This window comes from Microtus oregoni, unplaced genomic scaffold, assembly GCF_018167655.1.
Source record: "Microtus oregoni isolate MIOR12 unplaced genomic scaffold, Mior012 000068F_ref0000429, whole genome shotgun sequence".
Lineage (NCBI taxonomy): Eukaryota > Metazoa > Chordata > Mammalia > Rodentia > Cricetidae > Microtus > Microtus oregoni.
In genome coordinates, this window is record NW_024543975.1 from 269,930 (window position 1) to 287,466 (window position 17,537).

The 17,537-nt window shown below is 53.8% G+C and overlaps 1 protein-coding gene across 4 annotated transcripts; it reads left to right on the top strand.

The window, feature by feature from the left end:
- Window positions 1–2,654: 2,654 nt before the first annotated feature.
- On the top strand, window positions 2,655–17,257 carry Chst1 (carbohydrate sulfotransferase 1). 4 transcript variants are annotated; one of them, XM_041641312.1, is made up of 4 exons: window positions 2,655–3,149; window positions 13,667–13,795; window positions 14,086–14,186; window positions 15,135–17,257. In XM_041641312.1, the coding sequence occupies exon 4, from the start codon at window positions 15,177–15,179 to the stop codon at window positions 16,410–16,412; it is 1,236 nt and encodes a 411-aa protein (XP_041497246.1). In that variant the 5' UTR covers window positions 2,655–3,149; window positions 13,667–13,795; window positions 14,086–14,186; window positions 15,135–15,176; the 3' UTR covers window positions 16,413–17,257. The 4 variants fall into 4 exon arrangements, with proteins under 4 accessions (XP_041497246.1, XP_041497248.1, XP_041497247.1 ...); XM_041641314.1 differs by having other exon boundaries at window positions 14,133–14,186; XM_041641313.1 differs by lacking the exon at window positions 14,086–14,186.
- The last annotated feature ends 280 nt before the right edge of the window (window positions 17,258–17,537 follow it).

A 17,537-nucleotide genomic window follows, 5' to 3' on the forward strand; every position in this document is an offset into this window, starting at 1 on the left:
TGCTAACAGCCTCCTTATCTGCTGTCAGAGGCAGGCTGGCTGCTGTTTTCTTCTTTGTCTTGTATGCCCTGTCCATCCCACAAAGTCTAGTTCTTGGAGTTTCCTCCTCTTCCTCCTCCTCCTCCTCCTCCTCCTCCTCCTCCTCCTCCTCCTCCTCCTCTTCCTCCTCCTCCTCCTCCAGGAAGCCCTTCCTGAATTAGCCTCCAAGTATTTATCTTCTACTGACTTTCTAAGCCACTTTAAAAAAAAAATTCACATTTTCGATGGACAGTGGTGGTGCACGCCTTTAATCCTAGCACTTGGGAGGCAGAGGTAGGCGAATCTCTGAGTTCGAGGCCCGCCTGGTCTACAAGAGCTAGTTTCAGGATAGCCTCCAAAGCTACAGAGAAACCCTGTCTCGAAAAATAAAATCACATTTTCAGTGGCCATTCTTTCTAAAGTTTTTTTTTAAATAAAACATTTGTTTTAAAGTATGTGTATGTGTCTTGCACATGAGTGTAGATGTGCAGTGGAGGCCAGAAGAAGGCATCAGATCCCCTGGAGCTGGAGCCACAGGCAGTTGCAAACTGCCTGACCCAGGAGCTGAGAACTGAAGGGTCCTCTGCAAGAACAGTGCGCACTCTTAATGTCTGAGCGACGTCCCCAGCCCCCGTGACTATTTGCTGCTTCCCTGAGCACGAAGCCTTTGCTTCTGTTTCTCCACACCCCTTTCTCGATAACGCATTCCGCAGCTCCTTGCACACTGCATGCACCTAAGAAACATTTATTTTCTTTCTCTGGGGAGATTCTGGGCGACTGGAAGCAGAATCCTGGGGCTCATGATTCTGTTTTTAGGGTTTGAATATATTTTCGCCAATTCTACTCCATCTTTACACTTCAACCACACCCTCCTCCACCTGAAATACAGCAGAGTTTGAAAAACGGTTGCTGGGATCTGAGAATGGGAGATAGAGGAGGCTCTAAGCCCTGGCTATTTCTGTCTAGATGAAACAGGCAAGGATTAACCTCTATGGAATAGAAGGTTCTGGTTCATCCAGGGTGTTGGAAGCCAGGCTTTCTATGAAGAAACGGGTCTGAAGCCTGGAGTGCTCCTAAAGCTCAGCTCCCTCCCCTTGGGCATTTCAGAACTCACCGGTGTGGTGAGTAGGTGACTGAGCCCATGTGGCCACCTTGATGTTGGGTCTGAGCCCTGCCTGCAGTGGAGTGAGCCCAACAGTGCTCCTGGGCACAGCTGTCGCTGACACTGCCCCTTCAGGGCATGGCATTGGAAGGGGGATGCTAGCTGCTTTCTCTAAGGAGTTTGAGGGGAACAGGAATTTATAATTAGGAACTGGCAACTGTAACCAAGACAAATGGTCATTTGGCTTACTGAGACCCTTGGGGCAAGGGCCTTCATGTCATCCGGTTCCATGTGGAGAATTTTCTGAAGATATGCTTGTTGGGGTCTCCCAGAGAATCCAAGATATTTTTATAAACAAATATCTATTTCACAACCAGTGACTAATGGGGTTAAGCACTGTGTGTTTTAGATCTATTTTACTATGTGGTGTTCACAGTAGCTCTAGGAGATAAAAACTGGTTTCTCCATTTTCCCCATGAGGAAATTGAGGCACGAGAGGCTGCATCATGCAGTCACACAGCAAACCCACAAAGGCCCCTGTGCCCTGGGAAGCTCCAGGTGCACAGCCTCCTTGTAAAACCCCTGTTCTCTGTAGTCATGTCAGGGGTGACAGATGAACAGACTGTGGAAATGAGAGATTCCAGGAGAAGTCAGCCATGGTGGAGACGGAAGTTCACAGCTCTGCCATTGCCTTGGGACAATCTCCTGGCCAGAGCCCTCCAAACTGCCCATCTTCAGCGGGGGAAAAACAGGCCAAGGTGGAGCCTGGGTTGTGTATGTGGGGAAACTTTGGTGGTGCATGAGCAGAAGTGGATCTCCCTTCCTCGGCCACGCTGAGAGTTCAGGGGTCTGTTTGTCTTGTCACCAGCTAGTGCTTGGTGCTTATGACAAGCAGGAGATGCTCAGTCGATATTTGTGTGGAGAATGAAGGACCACGGTGATGGCAGAATTCTGTTACTGCCCTGGTTCCACAAGGACAGCTTGTGGTCTGATTCCACCAAGGAGGCCAGCCAGATGTAGCCTCGTAGGAAGGGACTAAGCAAGGTGGAAGGCTTCCTCCAGCTAAGGAACTCTAGTGTCCCACAAAACCTCCAGTTCCTCGGGAGCCCGGCTGGGAAGGGAAGACAGGCGCTGGGGCAAGTGAAACATTTCTCTACTTGGGAGTGGCAGAAGCACCACCAAGGTGGGCAGGGGTGTGTGGTGGAATATGGACTCCAGTTTTGGGTTCTAGAGTCTGCTCTGATTGCACTGGTGGAAGAAAGGATAGTGATTGGGACACAGGGTCAGGATGTGGCTGTAGACAGATTTGGAGATACAGAGGTTTTGGCCGCAAAAATAGAGCATGTGCCTTCCCTCGTGGGGGCGCGGGAGAGAGGGCAGGCCAAGAGGTACCGGTGCTCCTCCGCTTGACATCCTCAACTCGGGGTGGGCGTGGCTGCCCGGCCCGCCGGTGGGTTGGCCTTGGAGTCCTGCTAGAGGGGGTGTCCCAGCGCTGGAGGCCTAGGCTGCGCTGGGGGCGGGAGGGCGCGCGCTGACGGGGTCGGGTGAAGAGGGGGCGGGCGGAGCTGGGGGTGGAGCCGGGACCGCAGCGCCTGCCGCCCGCTAGCTCCGGGTTGAAGCAGAGGCTCCCGCTTTAGGCTGGGGACGCGAGAGGGTGCTTTGCCAGGCTCCGGCCTCAGGGCTGCTACTATCCTCCGGAGCCTGGGGCTGCAGTGCTCAGGGTCCGGGTCCCTGATCCTGCGCCCCTCTGGCCAGAGATCGCTCTCTTTCTCCTCCCGGGAGAAGACACTGTGCTGCACCAGTCATCCCAGGCTAGAGCCCCTCCGAGGCATGGAGAGGGGCCCGTGAGGGGACGCGCGGAGGCGGAGGAAGAGGCTCCAGAGGAGGGGGGCCGAGGAGCAGGGCGCGGGAGGAGGAGGATGCCTCCGCCACCGCCACCGCCACCCGCGGGCTCTCAATGAGCCTGACTCTAGACAAGGATGGAGCCGGCGCTGGGTGCTGCAGGGGCTCCCAGCGTGCCCGCCACCAGGTATGGCCGGGTCCTGCGGTCCCCGGGGTAGGCAGGGGTGGACTGCGCCGCAGCAGCCGGGAGGGGCGCGGGCGCGGCGGGAGACGCCCCTAGCTCAGGGCCAGTGTCTCTGGGCAGTGCGCGGAGGCGGTGGTGTGGGGCCATAGAGTGATAGATGCTGGGAGAGCATGGCTGGACTGGTAGCCCCGGAGCGCAGCGATCGCCCCAGCCCCTCCTTGCCCCCATCTGGCGAGGGCAGCAAACTTGGGCTAAGCCCGGGTCTTCCTTTCTCTTGCCGAACGCACTCGGGCGTCTGCTCCGGGTTCACCATCTCACAGCCCGACTCAGGGCTGCCAAGGCTGCCAGAAACCCTGAGGTTCGGGTGCCTCCTCTAACTTTCCAAACCAGGTTTACACCCTGAGGCTTCTTGCTTCTAGCCTAGGTCTTGCATTGCATCCGCTCTCACTGTGCTGTGATGGGATGGGCCTTTAGGAGACTAGGTTTGCCTGATGGTGCAGATCACCCCCCCCCACCCCGCCGCCGCATAAATAGCCCTAGCTCCTCTCTGAGTAGAACCGGGAGTGTGTGTGTGTGTGTGTGTGTGTGTGTGTGTGTTGGTCAGTTCCTCTCAGGCTCCAGAGAGGAGGGACACAGTGTTTGACTTTACAGTAACATTCAACTGTGGCCCTATCTGGGACCCATGGGTTAAAAGGCTAAGCTATCTGAGGAAGGTAAGATCTCATGGTTCTGCTAGGGGGGCACCTTGGCCTGATTTCAGGGCCTTGCTATGTTACCTCCCCCTACTCCAGGCCTGCCCCCTTTCCGGATTACAATCTTAGTTCTGGCTTCCTGATGGACTTAACAACTGTTTAAACAAGAGGCTCCTGGGCACCAGGGGATCCAGGCCTCCAGGTGCCGGGGATGTTATAGCTGATGGCTGAGAGGTTAAGGCTGGACAGGGAAGGTGCATGTCCTCTCAGGGGCAGAAATTCAGCCCAAAATCTTGTGGAACTTAGGAACAGTAGGAACTGAGGATGGTGGCAGGAGGCAGGTATCCTGGCTGGGCAGGGAGCCGCTTTGGAAAGCCAAAGATACCAGTAGGTGTAAGAGGCAAATAGACAGGGAGCTCATAGACCAGGGAGCGAGATTGTTTTCCCTGGTTCTTCAGTCCCTTAGGTGGGAGGTGGGGCTGGGCTGTCTCACAAAGACACCTAAGCTGGCAGGCTGTTCCCAGGCTCCAGTCTCCAGTAACCACCGCACTTCTAGGCATCATGATGACCCTGTTTCTTTTTCAAAGTGCTTCTGCCGTCATGACTCACATGCTGGATTCACCAGGGAGAGATCAAGCTTCCAATCTATTCTATTCCCTGCCCTCTTGGGGCTTTAGGGAACTGCAGAAGAAAGGAGGGGGTGGATATGCCCTTGGGTCTTGGACCCCTGCAAGGAGCCTGGCCCCTTAAACTTTCATTGCTTGCTGTTGTCCTCCCAGGTCTTGGTGGGTGAGTGGCTCAAGACCAGCTTAGACCACAGTCTGTGGGCTGTGCAAGTGAGAGGCCACTGCTGATGTCCACCCAGGACTGCCGGGGCTTCGAGGTCACACCCCTTCCCCTTCCCCAGCACCCTGCAGACCCCTCTCCTCCCCCACCCAGACTCCACATCCTCTTTGCTGAGCATCTGTGGAGCTTTGGACCCTTTGCATTTGAGCACCCTACATTACCCTGCTTCTCTCTACCCCGGCCCCCATGTCAATTCTGCTCAGAGGAGGATGTAGATCTCTGTGCCATCTCCCAAGGGCCCTGGCTCCAGAGGAGCTAGGTTGAGGGTGCTAGTATAGGAGTAAGCTAGGCTGCCCTGGAGGAGGAATCTGTCTTTGTTCCACTGAGTGTGCAGTTGCCTTGGGCGTCAGGTTCTCAGTGAGGTCTGGCTTGTGCCCCCAGGTTCCTCTTGCCCATCTGCTGTGCCCCATACTTGCACATTGGGAGGCTGAAAGTGTGGTGAGAAGGGAGCATCTGACAGTCATAATCTGGTTCTGAGAAGGTCCCGAAGCCCTGAGTCACTGTATGGTTTCCATGGAAACAGACTTGTTCAGAGGACTCGGTGTAGCGAGGCATTGGGGGAAGGAAGGGAAACATATAGTAAAATCAGGCTCCACAAGTGTGGTGCAGCTGGACCAACTCTCTTTGCTGGGAAGAGAGATGGGTAAACAAGGTCCCCCCCCCCCTCCAGAGGACAGGCTACCACTCTCCACCCGATAGGATTCTCCCTTGGGGACCACCTCCACGATCTCCTGGTTCAGCTTCCAAGCTTCTGGTGACTACTCAGTGCCTCAGTTCCTTTCTCTGCAAACCTAGGGCCTAATAGGCTCCTGAAGGTCAGGTTCCTTAATGGGGAACACACAGCAGCACCCCAGTGTGTGGGGAGAGTGGCTTGACTACTTATCTAATGCGAAGGGATTCACCTGGCTCCCTCCCCTGTGTGCCGGTCAGTGCTCTGACACCTGTCTGGGATGGCCTGCTTGAGAAGATCCTGGCACCCCCACTGGGGTCTGGGGGTCAGCCGCTCATTTATTCTCATAGAGATTTATTTAGGCTTTTTTCAGCCTGGTACTCTATAGCCTGGCTCTTTTTGAGACTCTACCTAGCCAGAAACCTGTGAGAAGAAACCCTCCAAGGCTAGATGGCTTTGCTTCACATCCTAGGGAAGGGTTGCTTGCTGAGCCCCTTGGGGCTAAGACAAAGGAGGTATAGGTAGAAAGGGACCTTATGGCAGAGAGAAGGGCTCAGTCCCCATCCCCCGATCCTGGAGCAGCTGGGCCATGTGGTTATGACAATCAGGACTTAGGAGCACAGTCCTTAGGTTGGAGCTGGTAGGGCTGGGAGAGGTTTATTCTAACAGTTCCAGCACCACAGTATTGGGGAGCATGGCCTAGGAAAATTCAGGCCGCCAGTGACACACAAGCAGAATCTCCTCCCCAGACCCTTTCTCATTGTAGCACACCCATGGCTTGAAGAGCCCTCTCATATAAGGTGGAAATCTGTCCCCAGCTCCCTGAACTCCCTGCGCCCACTCCTACCAGCTATCTCAGCTGCAACGGAGTTAGCTGCTGGCTCTTCTATTTTACAGATGCCAAAAATAAGATTCCTGGGGTTTGCCTGCTCGGTCAGGCCAGAACCCAAGCTAACTATGACCTCTCTCAGCTGCACAGCAGCCTGAAGGACTGTTCTCCTCATTCCCTTTAGCTCTCCAAGAAGCTTGGCAACTGCCTTCTGCCCCCACCCCCACCCCGTCTCTGCCAGCGATCTGAGTCTTGCCTTGGGTCTCTCTGGACCACTTTGCTGTCCTCATTGGTGTTCACAACACCTTACAATTTAATATCCTCTGCAAATTTCATTAACTGACTGTTTGCTCCCTCTCTCAGGACCATTAATGAAGATGTTAGATAAGATGTGGCCTGGCACTGGCCGGGCAGCCCTGCCCCCACTCCCAGACTCTTTGCCTTCTAGGACTTGTCCCTGGCCTTGCCTCTTCTACTCAGGACTCTTGGGACATGCCCCCTCCTGCCTTTAGGCTCCATGACAAGAGCTGAGGGCCAAGTCTGTTTGAATTAATTTTGTAAGATTACTCGAGGCGCTGTATCAAATGCTTTGCTAAAAATCAAGATATATTACCCTGCCCTCGTTCCCTTCATCCACCAGTCTTGTAATTCTATCAGGAAAGCTATCAAGTTTGTCAGGCATGATTTGTTCTTTATAAATCCCCATGGTGCTATGTGGGGGCACAGGGTTCCCGCGATTTCTAAATGTTTAGAGATCCTCGCTTTGTGTTTGTTCCGTGATTGGAGCTGGAAGGGCTGTAAGCTGGGGACCCAGGGATGCGGAGGAAGGCAAGGCCCCCACTCTTCTCTGGAGTCTCTGGGATGCCAGAGAGTCTCTTGGGACTTTTGAGTAGGAAGGTGCCCCAAACTCGACACTGACGGAGGGGATTCCTGGAGCTACCCTTCAAGGCTTGTGCAGGCTAGAGAAAATGACAGAAGGCTGTGTGTTGCTGACATTCTGAAGATGGCACTAATTCAGTGATGGCTGCGGACCCATCCCTGTGCTGAGGACGCACTGTACTCGATTTGTTTGAGTCCTGTGAATTGGGTGTGCCCTTCCCCTTCTATGTGCCAGGCTCAGAAAGGGTCAGGCTGCCTGAGGTTGTGGGTCTGGCTTTCACTCTCCAGCATGGACTGTGGAAAGCTTATAGGCAAGTTCAGAGACTAGGGACCCTTCCACACTCCACTGCCACATCTGACTTTTGTGATCCAGCCATCTAAATGTGCTTTCTTTAAAAAGGGAATTACGTATTCTTAGTTATCTTGTGGGTGTATGTATGTAGATGTGTGCATGCCACAACGTCTGTAAGGAGGTCTGAGGAGAATTTGTAAGCGGTTCTCCTTTTACTACATGGGTCCTGGGGATCAAACTCTGACCAGCAGGCTCGGTGGCAGTCACCTTTACTTGATGAGACATCTCTGGTCCATTATCTAACCTTTCTGAGTCTTACATGTGAAGTAGACACAGCCGTGTCTTCACCCTCCGCTTGCAGGAGGTCCCTTGGGGTAATGCGTGGCAGCCACACCATGAATTCTGAACTTTGGGGAATACCTACATTACCCTTTATTCTAGAGGTCTTTGTAGCAGTCGGAGATTATCATTCTGCTTGTTACTTGAGAGAAGTGATGAAGGACACACAGGCATGTGATGTGCTTGGTACCAGATTGGGTGGCACAGTCTAGGAGAAGAGAGAAAGGCTGCCTCTCTGGGCCTTGAGCCTAAGACCTTTATCCAGTTCAAGCAATTTCAGACCTGGTGTTTTCTGCTCTGATGTTTTTTGGCTGCAGAGGATTGTGACATTCCTTGGTCGTAGCTTCTAAGTTATCGCTCCCCCGGGGTCCTGAGGTGGGGTGCGGACAGTAACAGCCACATCCAGTTGTGATCATTTTTGTTCTTGTCATTCAGCATGGAAGGGTGAAATAGCTAGATCCATTCATATGGCAGGGAGCCCTCAGGAAGAGCAACAGGTAGCCCCTGTCCCCAGCAGGAAACACCAGCAGGATGGTGAGGTCATGATTGTCAGGAGCTTATCTGGGGTGGCCCCCTTGGTTCTGGCACTCCCTGCATCTGCTCCTTGTGTCCTGGTGCTGACTGGTGTTCTTATGTGTCCTGGGGCCTAAACTCTGTGGTTGCAATCAGGGCTTGGGCCATTGCAGTTGAATGGGCATCCCGGCCTTGCTGACAACTAGCTATTTCTGTGGGATCAACCCTGTGTGGGACCCAGGTCCATGGTCATCTCGATCCCTCCTAAGCCTCAGGGTTTAGGTGAACCTTGATGCCCTGTCCTCTCTCACTCTCTGTCTCCAGCTCTTGTGCACACGGGGCAGGCGGGCCTCATGCAGGCGTCCAGAGACAGGGGTCCAAGGATGCAGAAACAGGAGGTCACTCTGTCAGCTGCAGACAGGGCAGCAGCTGTGTTGCCCAGCTTCTGCTGCTGTTTCCTCATCCTTGAAGTTGGGAGGATGACTGAAGCCCAAACCAAACCAGAATCCAGTGGGTGGGGCCTTAGTACTATTCCAACCGGCGTGGCTGTGCTAAGGGGGACAGGAAACCGGGCCTTTCCGTCTGGTGCTGGGGCAGTAGTTCCGCCTCTCACAGGCTGGCCTGGCTGAGGCAGTGACCAGCTTTCTGACTCATCTCTCTTCTCGGGTTCCTGTATACTAGGCCCTTGTGTCAGCACAGGAGGGCAGTCACTCACCCCATGTCAGGGAGGACTTTGCTCCCAGGCCACCAGACACAGGACAGAAGCAACTTCCTTCCCCTAAAGCTGAGGTCCCTGCAGGTGGGACTAGCCCCATGGGCGGGCATTTCCAAGCCAGGAGTGTGGTGGTCCAGGCTAGTCCCTGAACTCACACCAGAGGACACCCCTTCATGAGTCTTGTCTATACCCCACTATGTTGAGCTGTTCCTATCCTCTACTTCCTGCTTCCATCTGTGATTGCTCTGTTTCTCTCATTTCACACCTCAGAGCAACAGAGGGCAGCAGGGGTTGAGCATTTGGTTCAAAGGTTCTGAGCCGCCAAACAGCTGGAAGGAGGTTCCCACCCAACCTCCCCATGCAGGTCTTTCCTTCAGGGCTGATGACAACTTTATGAAGACGCTTGAGACGGTCAGGCGTGTCCTATGTCCTCAGTACCTGCACTCATGGATACGGGAATGACTTGCCTGGAGATGGCAGTGTGCCTATGGCAAATGAAAAAGGACAAGTAACCCTCTGTACAGCTGGTCGACCTTGAGAACCCTGACAGTAAGACCTGTTCTTGCTGAGGATGCTCAAAAGAGTGTCTGGTTCTGCTGAAGGACTCCAGAGGGTGGGCCCAGAACACCTGTCATGCAGATCCCGCAGTAAAGACCTGCAGACCTTACTGAGGTTAAAGTGGAGACAGACGTGGCAGCAAAGAGGAGCACTTTGTTTCCATTGTTCCACGGACTGGAACACCTGCAACGTCTCTCTGTGTCCGCCATACTGCTAATTCTGAAGGATGCTCCAGCACACAGCCCTCGGGAACTTGTCCTTGGGTTTTGTTGGGATTTTGGTGGTATGTGACTTTGGAGACCTCTTGGGAGATCTCATGATCCCAGCCTCTATTCACCAGATATCTTACAATCATGTGTTTTATCTTATGGATCCTGTAAAGCGTGTAGCTGAGTTATTTTCCTTTTCCCATTGGCTGCCAGGAAGCTCTACCCCATAAACCCACAAGTTACTTGGTGTTTGGAGCGGAGCTGGCGCCATCTTTCATGCTTCCCGGATCTTCTTTTCTCTTTGCCCCGTTTTCATCACCTCATTTTCCTTGGTAGAAAAGAAATCCCCTGGCTGTTTTCCTTTTAAACCTTAACCAAACAAACGTCTATGGTGGATCAGAGCTGACAGTGGGTTTAGACGTGCAGTTTCCTGAAGTTACCTTCCAGCTAAGCTCCTCCCTGTCCAAGTGCCCTGCCCTCGGAGCCCAGGAGTCCCTGTGCCGTGGTTTTGTTCAGGTGGCCGATGCTCAGGCTCATTTCTCTTGCTCTCTGCACCCTGCTCACTGGGCTTTCAGAAAAACATTTTGGGGAAAGAAGTCACTTGTCCTCAACCACTCCCTGCAGGCTTCGGTCTCTCTAAAGCCCTGCTTATTGCAGGTCCTGTGTGACCTCAGCAACCTCCAGCCAACCATTGTCCCTCAGGTCTACCTGCTCAGTGTTAGTGCTTGACTGTAAGGCAATGGAGCCTTGACCAGGCGTGTTGAAGGCTTTAGAGGAGAAGGCTGATTGGCGGTGTCACCAGGGCAAAGAAGGGAGCACTAAGACGGGTCAGGGAGTTGTTTCAGTGGCCAACCTTGTCTTCAGACACCTCTCCAGCTCCTCCCCGGGGATGAGGTCACTCCACAGGACTATTCCCAAACATAATAAACTCAAAGCTCCCTGTAAGCAGTGCCCACCCCTCCACAGCCTCTTAGCTCCCTCCTGGGAGGAGAATGGGATGGAATGGGGAGTGAGACTGAGCTGGTGATTGGTGGGGAGGGCAGGCACTGAATGCTGCTCTCTCCTGGAGAGTGACTTGAGTTTTCCCACTGTCCACGGGGTTTTCCCTCTGTCCCATGTGAACGTGGCTCAGCTGGCCCTAAATATGGGGTGCGTCCTTAAGGTAGAGAGGAGAAGATCTGAAGAAAGAGATCTGAAGAAAACTCTAGGTACAAATAGGTGTGAACCAGTGTCACTAACCTAGTGACAGGCAGAAGATGCAGGGCATTCCTGCTAGTGGCGTTGTGTACAACACTGCTTCTCCAGCCTGGGCACTGTGGGGCGGGCAGTGGGGAAGGTCAGGAGTAGAGAGCCAGACTGCCTATTGCTGCTTGCCTCTTTGTGGATCGAAGTCAGAACTTGGGTGGAGGTGCCATCATCACACTTTCCTGCAGTCTGCAACACCACACCTCCCACCCACCACAGGACCTTTGGCCCTCCCATTAAGCCTCTGTTCCCAACGCAACAACGCTAAGAGCCTGCACTACCAGTTCTGGCCACTAGAGTAGGCAGAAATAACACCGCAGCAGTCTAGAGCAGAAAATTCTGGTAGGGTAAGTGGTTTGGGAAGGAGTGGTGGGCAAAGTCTTACAGAGGTCTGCCTCTATTAGAGCAGACTCTAGGGGTGCAGGTAATTATTTCTGAGGTGCTTCCCTAAGGCAAAAAAGCAAAGCAAAAATTAGGAGAGCTTTGCTGGGGTCCATGGAGCTGGGGCCAGAGATCACTTGTCAATTGCAAGGCAAGGTCTTGTCATAATGCTGGGTATGAATAAATATTTCATGTCAGTTACAGCCACGGCTCTGGTTAGGCCACCTTTAGAGACTGCAGAAGTGAATTCAGACCCAGCTGGTGCTCAGCCGATGTGTGTGCCCTCTGATTGGCAGCTGGTGTGATGCTGGCTTAAGCTCTTAGCTGCAAATCAGAGCTTCTCTGTGCAGCATCCTCCTCCACTCCTGACTGTGCTGCTGCAGTCGGAACCTTCTCCTGGGTGGGCACTAGCTTCTCACAAGAAGGTGGGATTCTGGATTCTTGTGCCCAAGGTTTGACCCATCAACGAGGGAGGCCATACCAGAAACTACTGGAAACCCAGGAAGGGGTATGGCCCCCCAAGTCTGTCTTGGAAGAGTAGGGCATTGAGAAATCTCTTGCAGAAGCCAAGACTTGCCTGGGAACAACCAGACCTGGCCCCCGGGCCTTGGTTTCCAGGACAAATGCCTCTGGCATACCAAGGACCCTTGGCCAACTCTGGGCTTGGCTGTGCCAGGCTGGCAGGAGAGCAGGGCATGCTCAGTGGGTCCTAGCATCCTCCTTCCTGTTCTCATGCTCTGCCTTTGCCCTCCTGGAAGGCGGGCACATGGTCCTCAGCTGGATCTCAAACTTGTGCCCACAGTGCCCGTGCTGTACCTTGAGAGAAGTCTCCTCACCTTAGGGGACCATGTCTCTGAGAACAACCTCAACTCTTAGACCTGCCTTTGAGTTTCTCCAAGTGGTGTGGGAAGGGAAACTGGGGAAAGAGCTCCGACTGTCCCTCTTCTCCTAGGCAAGAAGCATGGATATCCTCTGAAGAGACCTGTGTGTATTCTCTTTAGAGCTGCAATTGCAGGGTGGGGTCCTAAGGGCCAAAGAACCCTGTCTTGATGCAGACCAGAGATGAAATGGAGGTGGCACTGGAGCAGATTCAACAAATGGATTTGAACATGAGTTTGGGGCATGAACTTGAAAAAGCTGTTGTAACCCGAGGAGCCTCAACTTCTTTTTCTGCTAAATGGGTTGTGGGGTGCTGATCTCATAGCCTTGAGGTGGGGCAGGGGTGGAGCACTCACACAGGAAGACAGGGAGCCCTCAAGAGTGCTGACTTTCTGTGGTCTTCGGTCAGTGCCTAGTGGTCTAGATCACTGGTAGATGCCTGTGAAGAAACGTGACTGAGTTTGGTGGAGTCACAGCTGAAGAAAGGGGGCTCTGTTGTTGCTGGTGTTCCCTGGCTGGAAGAGTGCTGGGTTTCTCTTGGGGCACCTGGCAGGGACCTGAGATTAAAGTAAAGAGGGCTTCCCACTCTCCTCAGCCCTCCCTCCATGGGGCAGCGTCCTCTGCCACAGGGGCTATGTTGAGTGTGGTCCAGACCATGACTTTGATCATCCTGAGAGGTTCCCAAGAATCCAGACTGTGCCTCATACCCTATTAGCTGCCTCTCGGTGGTGATGCAGTACTGATTTCTACACGTGGTAGTGGAGTTTCACATTTTAAATGGGATTCCCAGATCTCAAGCCTCTACCATTGTGCCCCAGGCCCCATGCTACTCCCCAGGCAAGCAGGCTCTGCCTTTTTCCTTGGGACACTGAGCCAAAGGTGAAGGGATTCGAGTGCTGGCCAGACTGTTGAAGAGGGACTCAGGTCCCTGCTGGTTCCCAGTTGTGAGTCATACAGTGGTCTTTGAATCCTCCACCTGAGCAATGGGAGTAGGCCCATGATCTACCAGAGCAGTTTGTAAGGAATGACAGAATATCCAAAATGGTGACTCTGTTTGCTCGGGAGATGGAGTCTACCTGCCAGCCACGAGCCAACCAATAGCAGGCATAATGACAAAAGAGAACGTGCATCCCGAGTCTCAGAGCTCCTCCCCTTCGGTTCTGGCCCCTCCCATGCTGGCTCATGGGTGGGCTGGGACAGTGAATCGGGTGCAAGTTTGAAGGCCAGGTGTGCCCGAGCATGAGAAAGACTTGTGTCTTGGGGAGAAAGTATACAGCTTCCAGAAGGGGGTTAAAGCCATAGGTCCCAGCAGGTACTGCCGCCTGTGCAGTGGGCCCAGACCTGCTTACAGAGTGAATCTGCTCGTTTGGGTAAATGGCTTAGCGCTGTGTGAGCACTTAGTAGGTGCCGTCTAAAGCCGTGCTGGCTTTGGTGTTTTAGTGGGGTTTGGTAAAGTGTGCCTTTGGTTTTCAGGTAGCTGTCGTGCATGCTGCACATGGTTGAAAGAAGACCCTTTTCCCCAGCTGTCCCTTTGGAGCTACCTTCTCCACCCGAAGGCCTGGGTGACCCGCCTGCATCGCAGGACCAGTTGAATTCTGAAAGGTCAGGGTTGTTCCGTTCATTTCCAATACAGAACCCCTTTGGGCCTGCCACCTCAGGCACTTGGGCATGCATGCTAGCTAGAAGGATCATGGCTTGTTGTGGGGAGAGGGGTGGGCAATAGAGGTTGCAGCTTGAAAGTTGGGGCTTTGTGGCTCATGGATGGTATTGGATCAGCTGGAGCCCTGAGTCAATGCAAGGGAGCAGGCAAAGTCACTGTGCCTTGGGAGCAGACTGTGGGGTAAAGAGAGGGAGAATGGAGCCCAAGCACACCCTGCCCACTGTCCCTGCAGCTGCTGGCCACAGGCCTGAGGTGCAGATCACTGCACTTCCTGGACAGGTTGGATTTAAGACACTGGCAGCCGAGTCTCCACTGGGCAGCAGTCCTTTTTCGGTAAGTGCTGAGGTCCCTGACCCTGGGTCTGGGGCAGCCCTGGCATCTCTTGGGACATGGTGACTGAGTCAGCATCCCTTGGGCCACCTTGCAAGATTGCTTGGGGCATGTTGTGAGCCCATGGCATGCACTTCCCTTTCTACCTTCCTATGGCCCCTTGCTAGCCTCTCTCTTGTGGACCAGAGGGTGAAGGAGCAGCTTGTCTGGGCAGCGAGCATCACTGCCTCACCGCCAGAAGCAAGCCTTGGGTCCTGGACAGAGACACATCCCAGCAGCCTCTGGGATCTGCCCCTGCTCCAGGCCAGTTGACTATAACACTAAAGGTGCCTCGAAGTCCCCCTTTGGAGGTAGCTGGGCTCCCTCATTTGCAAGGGAGAAGGGCCGTGGCCCAATGTGGGCACTTTCTGGCCCTGCTGGCTTCTGCTGTCAACTTAGAATTAGTGGGGCACAAGTCCTTGCTCTCTAGGACTTGTGTCTTGGGGGAGGAAGTGGGTGTATCTCCTTCCTCGGAGGGTAGCTAGAGGATGGGTAGAAAGAGCAGTGTCTGGGAAGCTGGGTATCAGCCTGTGTGATTAGAAGATGATCTTCGTGATCCAGGAGATGCTGGCAGAAGCCACAGGCAGGGGCAGGGTGTGGCATAAGGCAACCCCTAAATGCCGGAGTTGTGGGAATTGGACTTTGGCACAGTAAGTGGGTTGGCATAGGGAAACCAGAGCTCACTCTAGGAGGCTTCTGCAGTCACAGTTTACTTAGCTCTTGGGGCACAGGGAATCTATCTGTTTAGCTCTCAAAAGCTCCCAGGAGACACCAAGAAAATGACCGTCCAGTGTAGGCTTTGTAGGTCCTAAGGGATGTGTGAGCACTGGGCAGGGCTGGGTGTTTTCCTGGATTCCATGCAGACTCTTGATGATATGAGACACTTTACCCTTGGCTGTCCTCTGTCCACAGACCCTGTGCCTTGGAGCAGCAGCCCCATGACGGTGCCCAGCCATGCAATGTTCCTGGAAGGCTGTCCTCCTCCTTGCCCTGGCCTCCATTGCCATCCAGTACACAGCCATCCGCACGTTCACTGCCAAGTCTTTCCACACTTGCCCTGGACTGACAGAGACTGGGCTGGCAGAGCGGCTGTGTGAGGAGGGCCCCACCTTCTCCTATAACCTCTCCAGGAAGACTCACGTCCTCATCCTGGCCACCACGCGCAGTGGCTCATCCTTTGTGGGCCAGCTCTTCAACCAGCACATGGATGTCTTCTACCTGTTCGAGCCTCTCTACCACGTCCAGAACACTCTCATTCCCCGCTTCACCCAGGGCAAGAGCCCCGCAGATCGTAGGGTCATGCTTGGGGCCAGCCGGGACCTGCTGAGGAGCCTTTATGACTGTGATCTCTACTTTCTAGAGAATTACATCAAACCGCCACCCATCAACCACACCACTGACAGGGTGTTCCGCAGAGGAGCCAGCAGGGTCCTTTGCTCCCGTCCAGTGTGCGACCCTCCAGGGTCCCCTGATCAGGTTTTGGAGGAGGGGGATTGTGTGCGCAAGTGTGGCCTGCTGAACCTGACCTTGGCAGCTGAAGCTTGTCGTGAGCGCCCCCACGTGGCCATCAAGACTGTACGGGTGCCTGAGGTGAATGACCTTCGAGCCTTGGTGGAAGACCCCAGGCTGAACCTCAAGGTCATCCAGCTGGTACGAGACCCTCGTGGCATCTTAGCTTCCCGGAGTGAGACCTTCCGGGACACCTACCGACTCTGGCGGCTTTGGTACGGCACAGGAAGGAAACCCTACAACCTGGATGTGACACAGCTCACCACAGTGTGCGAGGATTTCTCCAGCTCCGTGTCCACCGGCCTGATGCGGCCCTCCTGGCTCAAGGGCAAGTACATGCTAGTGCGCTATGAGGACCTGGCCAGAAACCCCATGAAGAAGACAGAGGAGATTTACGAATTCCTGGGTATACCGCTGGACGGTCATGTGGCGCGCTGGATCCAGAACAATACACGGGGCGACCCCACTTTGGGCAAACACAAGTACGGCACGGTGCGCAACTCTGCGGCCACGGCTGAGAAGTGGCGCTTCCGCCTCTCTTATGACATTGTGGCCTTCGCCCAGAATGCCTGCCAGCAGGTGCTGGCCCAGCTGGGCTACAAAATGGCCAACTCGGAGGAGGAGCTGAAGAACCCGGCCATCAGCCTAGTGGAGGAGCGCGATTTCCGACCATTCTTGTGACCCGAGTGTGGTGGGGGTGGGAGGCAGGTGGCTCTGGTTTTGCTGATGTGGACCTGCTATGGACGGTTTTTTAAAACTGTTGCCTTATCTCCCTCCTCCCTCTCCCACTCTGTCTGTGTGTCCTTCCCACCTCTGCTCACCCTCCTCCCTCCAGCCTCTCCCAGTCTGTGTGTCCTTCCCACCTCTGCCCACTCCTTTTCTTCCTGCCTTTCCCATCCTGTCTGTGTGTCCTTCCCATCCCTGCCCACTCCCCTCCCTCCTGCCTCTTTGACCCTGAAATTTGCACTATGTCTCAGAGAGGACTCACTGGGACAGAGGATGTTGAATCCCTCTGTGGATGGGGACAGTGTTTACAGGCACCCACTCACACAGTCACACGTAGGCACACAAGGAGAGGCTCCCCAGCACACAACTTCCACCTTCTGCAACTGTTTTCTCATTGTAAGGGATGGATACAAAGGGACCAGCTCTCCCAGTTTAGGAAAAGTGATCAACCCTCCCCCATCCCTGCTTCCTGCCCCAGATTCCTACTCCCTCTCATGGGGCACCTGTCCCTCCTGCGCACCTTTGCCTGGTGGTGAGCAAGGTTTTACTGTGAGGTGAACTGGGACTACTTCCTTTCTCTCTGGTTTGTGATGAGCTTGTCTGTCTGAGTCTTGTGGCAACCCCTGGATCAGTAATGGCTGATGAATCTTAGAAGTTTCTGTTTGATCCTGGGGTCTCTCTGTGATATTTCTTTGTGCCAAAAAAAAAAAAAAGACAAAAAATGTGGATCAGTTTGCTAGATGAAAATTGAAATGCTTTGTGTTTTCTGTAAATAAAAGTGCAGTACTGTCTGAGTGTGATTTGGGGGCCTTATGAGTGTTAATCAATGGGCTCTGGAGATCTGGAGAGTCCCTGCTTTGGAGATGAGATGGAGGGAGAAAAGGGAGAATTAAATGACAAGCCTGTCCCTCGGAACTTTCATTTTTTTTTTAAAGAACTAGAGTATTCCTTTTAAATTCCTTGATGATTGCATACATACAAACAACCTATTATGATCATATGAACCCCCAGTTCCCCCTTCCACTTCACCCCACCTTTCAGATCTCTTACCACCCTCCATGCTGGCTTGGGGCTTTCAAT

Excerpts from the sequence above, each read along its gene's own strand:
- Chst1 (XM_041641312.1), top strand. The coding sequence starts at position 15,177 with ATGCAATGTTCCTGGAAGGCTGTCCTCCTCCTTGCCCTGGCCTCCATT.